General features: G+C 47.8%; 1 protein-coding gene and 1 long non-coding RNA gene across 6 annotated transcripts in view; one reads left to right on the top strand and one right to left on the bottom strand.

Annotated features, from left to right (window-relative positions):
- The window catches only part of LRSAM1 (leucine rich repeat and sterile alpha motif containing 1), a 39,721-nt gene that overhangs the window by 16,174 nt on the left and 10,906 nt on the right, over positions 1–12,641 (bottom strand). For 3 of the 5 annotated variants that reach the window (XM_077850777.1, XM_077850776.1, XM_077850778.1), the window contains exons 10-16: positions 10,914–11,004; positions 7,173–7,303; positions 3,931–3,960; positions 3,378–3,500; positions 3,017–3,156; positions 1,861–1,905; positions 81–151 (exon numbers count right to left, since the gene is read on the bottom strand). In XM_077850777.1, the coding sequence (XP_077706903.1) occupies positions 81–151; positions 1,861–1,905; positions 3,017–3,156; positions 3,378–3,500; positions 3,931–3,960; positions 7,173–7,303; positions 10,914–11,004 (631 nt within the window). Of the gene's footprint in view, positions 1–80; positions 152–1,860; positions 1,906–3,016; positions 3,157–3,377; positions 3,501–3,575; positions 3,671–3,930; positions 3,961–7,172; positions 7,304–9,730; positions 9,857–10,913; positions 11,005–12,641 lie in introns of those variants that run through there. The other 2 variants (XM_077850779.1, XM_077850780.1) reach the window with 2 other exon arrangements.
- LOC144285571 (uncharacterized) lies at positions 3,605–7,294 on the top strand. The gene is made up of 3 exons (XR_013353841.1): positions 3,605–3,800; positions 4,287–4,419; positions 6,727–7,294. It is a non-coding gene; the product is annotated as an uncharacterized LOC144285571 (long non-coding RNA).

Below are 12,641 nucleotides of genomic sequence, written 5' to 3'. Positions count from 1 at the left end.
GCCAAAGGGAGAAGGTGGTCTCTCCTGCCCCCAAGTCAGACAAGTTCTGTTCCCAGGACCCCAAGCCCCTCCCCACTTACAGGCAATCTCACGTTTCCGCAGGTTCTCAGTCTCCTCCTGGGTTATGGACATCAACTGTTCCATCCTTATTCTAAGGGGAAAAAAAATCCATCCGTTTACTCAGCAGATTTAACACTTCCCACAGGGAATCCCATCTGATGAACACCACCTTCTCCAGGAAGTCCTCCTTGAGGTGCCAACCTAAACAGGCTCCTGTTATATCCCATACTTCCACAGGAGCCCTGTTTACCTCCAGCCTTGTAGACATTGATTCTGGCATAAAAAGATGAAAACTCCCTTAGGAAAATGGGCAGAGGACACAAACAGCCACTTCATAGATGCTTAAATACAAGGAACCAATAAACACATGGAAACACATGGAAAGAGCTTTACATTACTAATCACTAGAGTACAGTCTTTCTACCTCCCAGGGTGGGATGTCAAGGAAGGTGAGGAGTGCTGACGGCAGCAGTGAAGGGGAAGCAGGCATTTTCAAGTACTGTGAAGAGGAGCATAAGCTGGTAAAACATCTTTTAGAAGGCCATTTGGCAAGACCTATCGAAAAGCCTGAAAAGAAAACCTTCAAAGATATTCACATAAACGCATACGGATATATTCAGGAGATATTCACTACAACAGCGTTTGTAATGAAGAAAACCTGGGAACTTACATGTCCACGGAGCACTAATTAGGATATAATCACTTAGTGGAATACTCTACAGTTATTACAAACGAGGCTTTGGGCATGGGAAACACATCCATGATACAGTAAATGAAAATTAAAAAGGTCATCGGATGCATGTACGTGCACACTGCATATGTAGGCGTCGTTCCCCACAGTAAACTAGTAACAGTGGCTTGCAAGGAATATCTTTTCATCTTTCTGCACATTGCACTTCATTGGAAGGAGCGTCTGAGCATCTCTGCCTCCTGCCCAGGCCCACAGGCTCCTCAAGAGAAGGCTGCAACTGGTGCGCTGCTGGAGCCGCAACCCTGCCCAAAGGGCCCAACAGGGAGAGGGTGCTTGGTTGGCGCGTGCCAGATAAACTGGCCACAACCTGGCTTGGCCTTGACCACCTCTGGCACCGCAGCACTGCTGCTGAAGTGGCCAGGGGAGGGGGCTACCCCCCAGGAGTTCTTCCCAAGCAGCCAGGTGCCTAGAAGGCCAGCACAAGTACCACAACAAAGTCCACAGGGCTATTTTGGGATTCCAGGGAACTCCTGGTTATCTGGGATTCCAGATAATCCTTGGGAAGGTGGGGGGGGGCGGCGGTAAGGAGAGAAGACGGAGGGAGAGGCGGAAGAAGAAAGCTTCCTTCTCAGCTACCATCTTTCCTAATTACTAAAAGGGGGAAAACACAAAGGGAAAAACCCAAAGATCACCACCTCTAATTTCTCCTCAGAAACATTTGGTAAACCACTCAGCGTGGCTCCTTTTGGTCTCTGAGCATAGATACATGCTTTCTTGAAGAAATCCTATTCTGCTTTAATTGCAGTCCCTACTTGACTACTTCGCAACAGTGTTTCCCTTAATAAATGGATTTTTCTCTACATTTTTATGCTAGTAATACAGTTTGATGTTATAAATATTTTTGTCTCAGTTTTTCTTATGAATGTACGTGTGTGTTAAACTTACAGGCGGTGATTCTTTTTGATTCAATATTCCCTAAGGAGGTGAATATCTCCTTACAGCTTTAGGAAAACTTTCTGGCATAAACCTCGAGAATCACAAGGCCTCTCCCTGAGCCCCTCCCCTAACCCCAAGGTAATGTGGAGAAAGTGCTAGAGCAAAACACTAACCTTTCATTTTCCAGTGACTTCAAGATCTCAGAACTTTTCTTTTGCCTGTAGAGAAAACCAAAACTGTAAAGGTCACTGCAGCTGTCACCAGGAGGCCTGTTTCCAACAGAACTACTTTCCTCTCACTGCACTGGCTGTGCAGAGGGTACTGAGGAACCAGCTGGGGTTCTCAGCCTCAAAACCTCTGGCTGTGTGTCGTTGGGCCAGTTACTCAGCCACACCAATCCCTGGTTCCTCATCTGCAAAATGGGATCCTCAGAAAAAAAAAAAAAAGCTTCGTGGAGTATTTTTCAAGAGTGACTAAGAGAATATACATAAAGTGCTCAGCACATAAGCAGCATCTGACAGAGGTAGCTTTCCAGGATGCCCAGGTCGGGAGAGCCCACTGTGTGGTACACATGCCGGCTCGCTTGGGCGCCATATAACTACTACATGATGGAGGAGTGAGGAAAAAGCAAGAGGAAGCCTGGAAACAACAGGGAACGTGGTGAAAGCCCGTTTCTGGAGGCTTTCCACAAGGGAAACTAACTAGAGCTTCTGGAGACTTTGATCTGGCTTCCTTTCCCCCAAGCCCACCGAGGCCTGCTCCTAGCTGTGCCTACCCTGGACACGATTTGTTAAGGCAAATCTCACTATGGCTGACCTCAGAGCAACACATTACTTGGAACCTAGAATACTGGAGCAAGACGTGATCTCATCTCTCCTATTAACCTCCCTCATTTTACAGACAGGACACTTGGTAGGCATGGGTCCAAGGACAAGCTACAGACCAGGTCAGGCCCAGAGCAGATGCTTTTCTCTTTAGGTTGGTGCTGCAGTTTGCACCAACACTGGACCCTAACACAAAAACTCTGGGCAGGGGCAGCCCAGGTGGCTCAGTGGTTTAGTGCCACCTTCAGCCCAGGACATGACCCTGGAGACCCGAGATCGAGTCCCACGTCAGCTCCCTGCACGGAGCCTGCTTCTCCCTCTGCCTGTATCGCTCTTTTTCTCTCTGTGTCTCTCATGAATAAATAAATAAATCTTTAAAAAAAAAAAAACAACACAACTCCGGGCAGGAGTAGACATCATGAGGGAGAAACGGACCCCTATTCCAGGCTCCTCAGAGGGTGCCACATCAGGGAAATCCTCTGGGCCTTAGGAGTAGGGGTCTGACCTCTGGTTCTCTTGCAGGAGCTTCTGGATCCGGTTGGAGATGTTCTGCTCTGTCTGCTTCAGCTGCTCCTGCAGCCGCTGCCGCTCTGCGTCCAGGTAGCGCTGGCGCTCACTTAGGCCCTGCTCCAGCCGGGACTGCTCCTGCAGTGGGACAGCCAGCCAGCCTCAGCTGGCAGCCAGGGGCTCTGCATCAGTTTCTCCCCCTGCCCTGCCAGGCCTTTCTGTGTGATCTGGGCCCGGGCCTTCCCCTTGCTAGGCCCTTCGGGTACCCGTTACACAAGAGGAGGCTGGACTTGGTGATCTGTAAGGGCCCCCCTGGCAGAGAGTGAGCAGACAAGCCCCCCACATAGCCATTCACAGACCTCCTTGACTGTCTGGAGGATCTCATCCTTCTGACTGTTGCTCTGCTGAAGGAGCTGTGCGTGCTCTCGCTGCCCAAGTTCCAAGCGCCGTTCAAACTCAAGTTTCTCCAGCATCTTCTGTTCCTATAAGAAGGTAGATTCTGGTAATGGCTGGCAAGGCTCTGTGGGCGCTGGGACATGGGAGCAGGGTAAACCCACCTTTTAAACTCTGAGTAGTGCAGGCTGAAGGTCTTAACACTGAGCCACACCCCCCACACCCAGTGCCTCCCACCCCCTTCCTGGGCCCAACTGTAATAAAACATTCTGTTCACGGGCAGAGGCTGGTGGGTTAGGGTCTGGGGTCCCTGGGCTTCAGACTTCTCATATGTGAAGGGGAGATACCCCATTACCCACCAAGGCTGTGTGAAGATGTGGTGAGACAAGGTAGTTAAGGGGAAAACTTTAGTTTCCCCTCTATTTAGAGAGAGGATGAATTTGTTCCTTCAAATCTTTTATAATAGTGGAGATCTTTGTTAAGGAGAAAAGTGACCCAGGAGAAAAGACACTTTATTACCTTCTTCTTCTCGTAGTCTGAGAACCTATTCTGGGGAGGGGAAAAAAAACAGCGGTCAAGAGAAGGTGACAACAGTGGGATTCCCGGGCCAGGCAGCCTGATGCCACTCAGATTCCAGCTCTACCCCACGGCATTGCATCAGAATGGCGGTTGGGGGGCAAGGGGGAGCAGTGGGGACATGGGGACCAGGGGGAAAGGTAGGCTGATAAAGGGTCCCGGGGGCTCCAGTGGACACCAGGGCAGAGAGCTCACTGTAGGAAGCTCTGCAGGACAGTTCTAGGGGTGCAGCACTGAGATGGTGTGGCGTTCCATAAAGAGGACCAAGACGTGGGATGTGTGGTTCCCTTTCTGTACAGCACACCCGCAGTGCCCCAGGGCTCCAGCCCACCACAACACAGATGCACAAAGGCACGTGTACAGATTCTGCAGAATTGTTCTACAGAGTGAAAAGCCCGGCAGTAACAGAGACGGTCACTTCAGTAAGTCATGGTGCGTCCATGCAGTGGATCACACAAGTGCTAAGTAATGGGGAGAGGATGGGGAGCCTCAGAGAAAGAGGTCTGTCACCTTTCACTCTGTGTGCACCAGGATTCTGTTCTTGTAAGAACAATGGCAACAAAACTCAACTCTGGGTTTGGTATCTGTTGAGACAGGACTCAAAGGAGATGCATTAACAGTTCATGAGGATTTCCTCCAGAGGGTGGGACTGCAGGGGTGGTGGTGGTGGTGGGGAATGGAGGTAATTCCCTTAGTTTAGGTATTTCTATATTGTTCAGATTTATAACAGGGAGCATGAATTATTTTTGTAGTTAAACATAAACACACACAGATATTTTGAAGTGGCCCCTGTATTTCGTTACCCAACTCAGAGGCCAGGATCAGTCTCTGTCTAAGCTGTAAAAGCAGCATATTATAAGGAAATTGGATTTGTCCTTTACTGAGGTAGGAGTAAAATTTTTAAAATTAACTTTTAATTATATAGATAATATCTGAATATATTCTCCTTATAAAAAAATAAAAAGCACAGCCTATAAAGTACCTACAGAGCATTCCCCAGCCTGATCCTGGTTCCCTCCTGTGCCCACTGCCATGTAAGCACCATTATCAGATCCAAGTACATACCATCTAACTTACAAAGTGCCTTTAGAAAATATAGATTTGTCTCTGTGTGTTCATATATAAATTAGGTTTTAATGAAGGCAAAATTCACCTTCTGTAAAATTCATTCTTTTTAGTATGCAGTTCTAAGTGTTTTGACAAATGCAGTCATGTAACAGTCACTACAATCAAGATAGAGAAGCACCCCATCACCTCCTAAAATTCCCTCATGTCCCTTTGTCAATAAACTGTCCTCTTAGCCTTCCACCCGGCCCAGGTTAATGTCTATTACTGACCTGTTCTATTTCCTATAGATTTTCTCTCTAAACATAAGAGGGGGATTACATCCATTGTGTTCTGCAGCCTGCCCTTTTCATTTACACATATGTCTGTGATCCAAGTCTGGATAGATCTCACACACAGTAGGGACAGGACACAGCTGGCTCAGCCTTTGCCTGTTGGCAGACATTTAGGGGGCTTCCAATACTTCACTACTGCAAATAAGGTTGCAAGGAACATTCCCATGCAGGAAGCATTTACCAGTGTCTCTCTGTGGGTATGTCTGGAGAAGTAGGACTCCTGGATCATGGGCTGTGTCCATTTAGACTTCTGACCCATATTATCAGGTCATCTTCCACAGTGGGAGCACCAGTTTCCATTCCCAAGAGCAATTTATGAGGCCACGGTTTCCCCACACTCTGGCCAAGAAATTAAATTGACACTTATGCCAGTCTAAGGGAGGAAATGGTATTTTATTGTTTTAATTTACCAGTTACTGATTACTAGAGGACTTGGGCATTTTTTTCATGTTTACTGATCATCTGTACTGTTTTTGGTTTTGTTATTCAGTAAGCTCTACACCAATGCAGGGCTTGAACTCATGACCCTGAAATCAAAGTTACATGCTCGGGGGATCCCTGCGTGGCTCAGCGGTTTGGCGCCTGCCCTTGGCCCAGGGCGCGATCCTGGAGTCCCGGGATCGAGTCCTGCGTCAGGCTCCTGGCATGGAGCCTGCTTCTCCCTCTGCCTCTCTCTCTTTCTCTCTCTGTGTCTATCATGAATAAATAAATAAATCTTTAAAAAAAAAAAGAAAAGAAAACAAAGTTACATGCTCTACTGAATGAGCCAGGCAGGTGCCCCTCATATGTACTAGAGGATTCCTGACGTACCTGTTGATAGATCTCTACCCCTTCCCTCCCTTGGGATAGTTTTTTGCTTCTTACCGCTTCAAAAAAGTGCTTTATGTAGTCAGCCTGCTAATCCTGCATAAGAAGTGTGTGTTGCAAATACTTCCTGAGAGTAAAAACTGACATGATTTCCCTGGATAGAAATCTCCCCCTCTAATTCTCACAGAGCAGCAAGAAGATAAAACTACAAAGGCATTCATGGTGGCACGGTCAAACAGGGAAGGGTGGCACTAGGGAATCAGAGATTGATAAAAAGTCCTTGGAAGATAAGAAGCCAAACCTGTGGCCATTGGTGTCCCCTCTACCTGCCTCAGAGACCTCGGGCTGTGGGCCCTCTGTGGGAGCTCAGGTGGGGCCAGAGGCGTTTCTGACTGGCTTGTTAGGTGCTCCCGGCTGATATGGCAAAGCCTGGCCAAGCTTCCTCCTCTATGCCCATCCTAGGCTAGTTCACCCCCTGGGAGGGCCAGCCCCAGGCTGTGTTGACACATGTGCCTCCCTGACTTCCCCACAGACAGAGAGCAGGAGAGCATGAGAAGCGTCCTACATGGCAAGGGCCACTGAGGCAGGAAGTACTTGCTGAGAGAACAACGAGCAATACGGACACAATCCCTACTGAGAACATCCCACAGGAGACTTCTCGGAGGACGCAGGATTTAGACAGAACTGAAGGATGCGATGGGTAAGCAGGGAGAATTCTAGACGGAGGAACTGCAAGTTCACAGGTCCCGAGGGGTTCAAGGAACCGAGAGGAGCCTGGTGCAGCTCAGGTTTGCTGAGGTGGTAAGGGGAGGCGGCGGAGGCTCTGTGAAAGCATCTAAGCACACTGGTCTGGATGGAGGTGAATTTGAATTTGATGGAGGAACCCAGGGCCCGCAGCTCTGAACAACCCGCCAGTGCTCAGGGCCCCCTGCACACACACGCCCCCACTCCACATGTCAGTAGGCAGGTACGGCTTACCTGCCACTCTATCTCCTCCCTGGAGAATCTGTCCGTGGGACCGTCAGGGCTGTCCCGGGAGGTGTCGGCTCCGTCCTGCTCCAGGACTGGCAGCAAGTACTGAGAAGGAGGGTAGTATTCCAGCCCGGACTCTGCAAGAGATGATACAGACTGACTGGGAGGGAGGGGATAGAGCCATCAGCTGCTACAGCCTCTGACTTCTCCCCAGCATCCTGTCCCACCTGCCTGGTCGGTCCACTGCTGCCCTGCCCTGGACTAAACCAGCCCCTCCATCTTGCTCACTAGTCCTAATGCCAGGGCCTGGAATGCTGCAAGCACTGAAGAAGTGTCAGTTGAGTGAATAAATAGGCTGGCCAGCTGCCTCTTTACCACCTGAGTGAGAATGAGGTGATGTGAAGAAGGAGATTAGTGGAGAATTCTGGGTCCATACTTTCCTGTGTGAGACCTTGGGCAAGACCCTCACCTTCTCTGGCCCTGCATATTTTTCTCCTGTATAACTTGACAGGGTTCGTACCCTCTACCCATTTTTTAGTGGGTTGCTTGCCTTGTTCTTGCCAATTTATAGGTATTCCTTACATACTGTAGCTAATAACCTTAGGTCTATGTTATTTATTGCAACTATCTTCTTCCAGATGGTAACCGTTTTAATGATGGTATCCTTTTGAGATAAACTTTTATTTTTTATTTATTTTTTTAAAAGATTTTATTTATTTATATGAGAGAGAGACAGAGAAGCAGGCTCCCTCTGGGAGGGAGGAGGGAGCAGGAAACCTGATGCAGGACTTGATCCCAGGACCCTGGGATCACACCCTGAGCTGAAGGCAGATGCTCAACCACTGAGCCACCTAGGTGTTCCAAGGTAAAGAACTTTTAGATTTTAATATGGCCAAAGTTGTCTTTTAAAAATATAAACGGGAAAGGAAATACTAAAAGTAGACAGTAGGTATATGAAAAAATATTCAAATAACCAAGGACATGAACATTACAATAATAGTAGGCTGCCTTGTTTATCCGTCAGAATAAACAAACTTAGAAGACCTTTAAAGACACCCAGTGTTATTTGTAGGAAGGAGAAAAGGGTCCTCTTAGAAGCCTCTCACAGGAATCTAAACTCGCGCAGTGCACAGCGCTTAGCCCCTTTCACCTGCCAGCCCCACTGCAGCCTGCCCTAGAGGAATAAGCCTAGTGTGCCAGTGAGAGGTGGGTTAAAATGCTCATAACAGTGGAAGACTGGAAATAGCCTCATGTTCACCAAAAGGGGAGGCTACATAAGCTGTGGGGCTCTACCATGTGAAATACTATACAGCACTTTAAAACAAGACCAATCCATCCATTTTGAGATAGGAAAAGGCCTAAGACCTATTCTTTTTTTTTAAATGGCTTTTTTATTTTTTATTCATGAGAGACAGAGAGAGAGAGAAAGAGAGAGAGAAACAGAAGCAGAGACACAGGCAGAGGGAGAAGCAGGCTCCATGCAGGGAGCCTGACGTGGGACTCGATCCCGGGTCTCCAGGATCAGGCCCTGGACTGAAGATGGCACTGAACCGCTGAGCCACCCGGGTTGCCCCCTAAGACCTATTCTTGAGTGAAAAAAGCAGGGCTCAGAACCACAATAATATGTTATCTTTTATGGGTTAAAAAATGTTTTTAAAATAAGAGCAAACCCCAAAACTTTACATACATACGTATACCTACTACACCGTTTAAATAAATTGAAGAATTATTTCTCAAGCTGTATAGTAGTAGGTATACATATGCTCATTGTTTTATTCTCTGTCTTGACACCTAGAAATTACGTAATTTAAAAATCTTTTAAGGAAATAAAGGGTTTGATTGGGGGAATGGGTGAAATAGGTGAAGGGCATTAAGCAGCACACTTATATAGTGATGAGCACTGAGTCACATACAGAATTAAGTCATCATATTGTACACCTGAAGTTAATATAACAATTATACTTGAAAGAATTTGTCTAGCTCTACCACTGGCCAGGATTCACATTAGAATCACCTGTTGCTCAAAGACTAATTGGATAGGTGTGTGGCCCGAGTAGCTGCTGTGTGATGTGTAACTTTTTTAACTGAAGTATCACATACAGAAAGTGCACAAAGTCTTCATGTATAACTTGGTGAATGTTTAAAAGTATATACACCCTTATGAACAGGAATTGGGTTTGGTTCAGCGCTCATGTGCTGATTAAAGTGTGTATTCCTTTGTGTCTAGCCTTTCTCACTGCACGTCGCATCTGCGAGGTTCACCACTGCTGTGGCAGTAAAACTTTTTTTGTTCTTTTTGATTGCTGTGGAGTATTCACATGTGAGTCTGAAACAGTGTATTTACCCATTCTACCACTGATGGGCATGTAGGTTGTGTCTGGTTTGGGCTATTATGAACAGTGCTGCCACGAATATTTCTGTACTTGGCTTTTGACATATATTCATATGTACTTTCCCAGAACACACCTAGGTATAGAATTGATGGGCCACAGCGTGTTTGAATTTTCAGCTTTAGGAGGTATTAACAATAATTTTTGGAAGCAGTTTTTGACTTACACTCCTACCTGTTGTGTATGGAAGCTGTCGCTCCACGTGCTTGTTAATTCTTTGTCCTGACATTAATTTTAGCCATTTCAATTCGGTGTGTTAGGATTGAAGTGTCTCTGTGCAGTTTTAATTTGCTTTTTTTCCTATTGAAAAAAATGATGTTGAGAATTTGGGGGGGATACTAATGGCCATGTGGATATTCTCTTTTGTAAAATTCCTATTTGAGTCTTTTGACAATGCCTTTTCCTTCATCTTTGTATGGGCCAGAAGCAGCCCTTTGTTGGATGTTTTGCAAATATCCTTTCTAACTTCATGACTGCTCTTTCTTTCCCTAAATGGGGTCTTTTCGATGTTAGTGAAATGTAACTTATCAACCTTCTATGGTTGGTGCTGCCTGTCTCCTATTGAAGGAAGAAATTAAGGTTCTTTACCCCCATACAGATATCCAATTGAACTGGAATCATTTATTGAAAAGACTTTGCTTTCCTTTCTTGTTTTGCAATGGCCCCTTTGTCACCCACACCTGACTGTGTGTATGGGTCTTGGCCATATTCTACAAGCTCCGCAGGAGCCATCAGGCAGATAGGAGGTGGCCGGGTATTCTGGCCTCCCCTTGGGGTGCCCAGACCAGTGGTGGCCCTGGGTGTTAGCTGCGCTGTCACTCCTCTGAGTCCAGTCCACCGTGGCCTGTCCTGGATGATCCCAATGACCCCCAACTAGTCCCTGACCTCCATGCTTGCTTTCTCCAGGCCCTTCTCTTCCCTGCAGCTGGATGAGTCCTCTCCTGGGTGACACCGGACCCAGGTGGCCTCTCCAGCCCCTCACCTGTTTCCCCTCCCTTTGTGTGGCCACCCCTACCTGCCTCTCTGCAGCCTGCTTCCCACCATGTACCCCTCTAAGCCCTTCAACCTGCTTCTCCTCCTGACAGCAACAGCCTTCTCTCCTTCTTAAGTCCTAAATACCCTCAGGTTTTGGTCGAGCCCCTTTCTCAGATATTCTCTGATGCCCTAACCTAACCAGTAATGAGAGTTCCTGTGACCATCTGCTCTGCCTGTTTCTCCTGCTAGACGTGGTGAGATCTGAGCAGGTGGGGGCTGTGGCCTCCCAGGTCTCTGCTATCCCCTAAGTCTGGGTGGCATAGGGCAGTGGCTGGGACCATGCTTGCGCACTGGGTGAAGGAGGCAGGCTGCCTGGCCTTACCTTTGCAGAGGAACTGCTGAATGGCCTGGGTGCCGGCACTGCATACCTCCTGCGGGGGGTAAACCATGGACGAGGCGTCGAGGTTCAACGTCTGCAGACACAAGGGAAATATCTTTTTTTTTTTTAATTTTTTTATTTTTATAATAGTCACACAGAGAGAGAGAGAGAGAGAGAGAGAGAGAGAGAGAGGCAGAGACATAGGCAGAGGGAGAAGCAAGCTCCATGCACCGGGAGCCCGATGTGGGATTCGATCCCGGGTCTCCAGGATCGCGCCCTGGGCCAAAGGCAGGCGCTAAACCGCTGCGCCACCCAGGGATCCCAGGAAATATCTTTATATGTGTTGTCAACACAATCCTAAAGCACCTGGTTTAGTTACAGAGTTGAATGTTTGAATTGAGTCTCCTCTGCAGGGGCAGCTTATCTGTCTTGTTCCTGCTGCATTTCTAGCACCTAAAACAGTGCCTGGCATGCGGCTAGCATGTGATTCATGTTTTTTGGGTAAAAACATAAATAAGTGGAAAAAAGGGAAATTGTTTAAAGAAATACTCATATTTTCTCACTTTGGTATATTTATAAAAAAATTTGGGGATCCCTGGGTGGCTCAGCGGTTTAGCGCCTGCCTTTGGCTGGGGGCATGATCCTGGAGATCTGGGGTCAAGTCCCACGTCAGGCTCCCTGCATGGGGCCTGCTTCTCCCTCTGCCTGTGTCTCTGCCTCTCTCTCTATGTCTATCATGAATTAAATAAATAAAATCTTAAAAAAAATTTTTTTTGGAGAAATCTCTATCAAACTCAAAATGGTTTCCTCTAAAGGGTAGATTCTGGGGTACTTTCTACATGAACTTGGAATTTAGCAATGTGATTTTTATAAGAAAAAACTCAATGTTTACAAGGGCACATGTGCATCTGCTTACGGGTTTATGAGGCCTAGAAAACAGGGATCTAGTTCACACAAATGCCCATGCTGCTGTCCACTGCCATGCTGTGAGGTTTTCTGTGGATTTTGTTTGTTGAGCCAAGCCCTTCTGCTAGCTTCTCACTTGTTCCCAGAGGCCTCCTGGACTCAGCACAAGTTACCTAACGCCCATTTCAGGAGCGCATACCCTCTCTACCCTTCCCCACCCCAGGGAAGGCCTGAGGGACAAGGCAGAAGGTCGCTGAGTGGAAAAAGCAGCTCAGATGCGCCCCAGCGCTGGCCAGCACAGCTCTTGCACCCGGTAACATGCACTGCAGCAGGGAGTCTACCCTGGAGCAGAGGAACCGATTGCCTGGGTTTGGGGGGCCTGAGAGCAGAAAACCCCACCCTAGGAGGCTGAATCCGAAGAAAATTCACCCACATGGGTGATACTGGTCACCCTCAGTAAAGCGTGCTGGATGCTGGGGCTGCACCACCTAGTTTGGTGGCCCTGAGCTATGCCTGGCCGTGTAAGTTTACATTTTCACTGACTATAATGAACGTGAATTTAAAGCTCAGTCCCTCAGTTGCACTGGCCACGTTTCAAATGTGCAACATCCACAGGCAGCAGGCCGCTGCTACATGGGACATAGATTGTGGGTGTTCCTGTTACCGGCAGGAGCGGCAGCTGGACGCCACTGCAGGTGGTCACTCAGCCATGGTGTCAGACCCCAGCTGGTCCTGTCCCAGCTGTGTGCCCTTGAGCAGGCCAGCTGACTTCCCTGAAGCTCCCTCAGAGTTCAACAGGCATGCTATCACGCAGTAGCAGGGCTG

Source organism: Canis aureus, chromosome 16 (assembly GCF_053574225.1).
Source record: "Canis aureus isolate CA01 chromosome 16, VMU_Caureus_v.1.0, whole genome shotgun sequence".
NCBI lineage: Eukaryota > Metazoa > Chordata > Mammalia > Carnivora > Canidae > Canis > Canis aureus.
The sequence above is the reverse complement of the archived record's forward strand: the minus strand, read 5'-3'. Positions and strand labels throughout refer to the sequence as shown.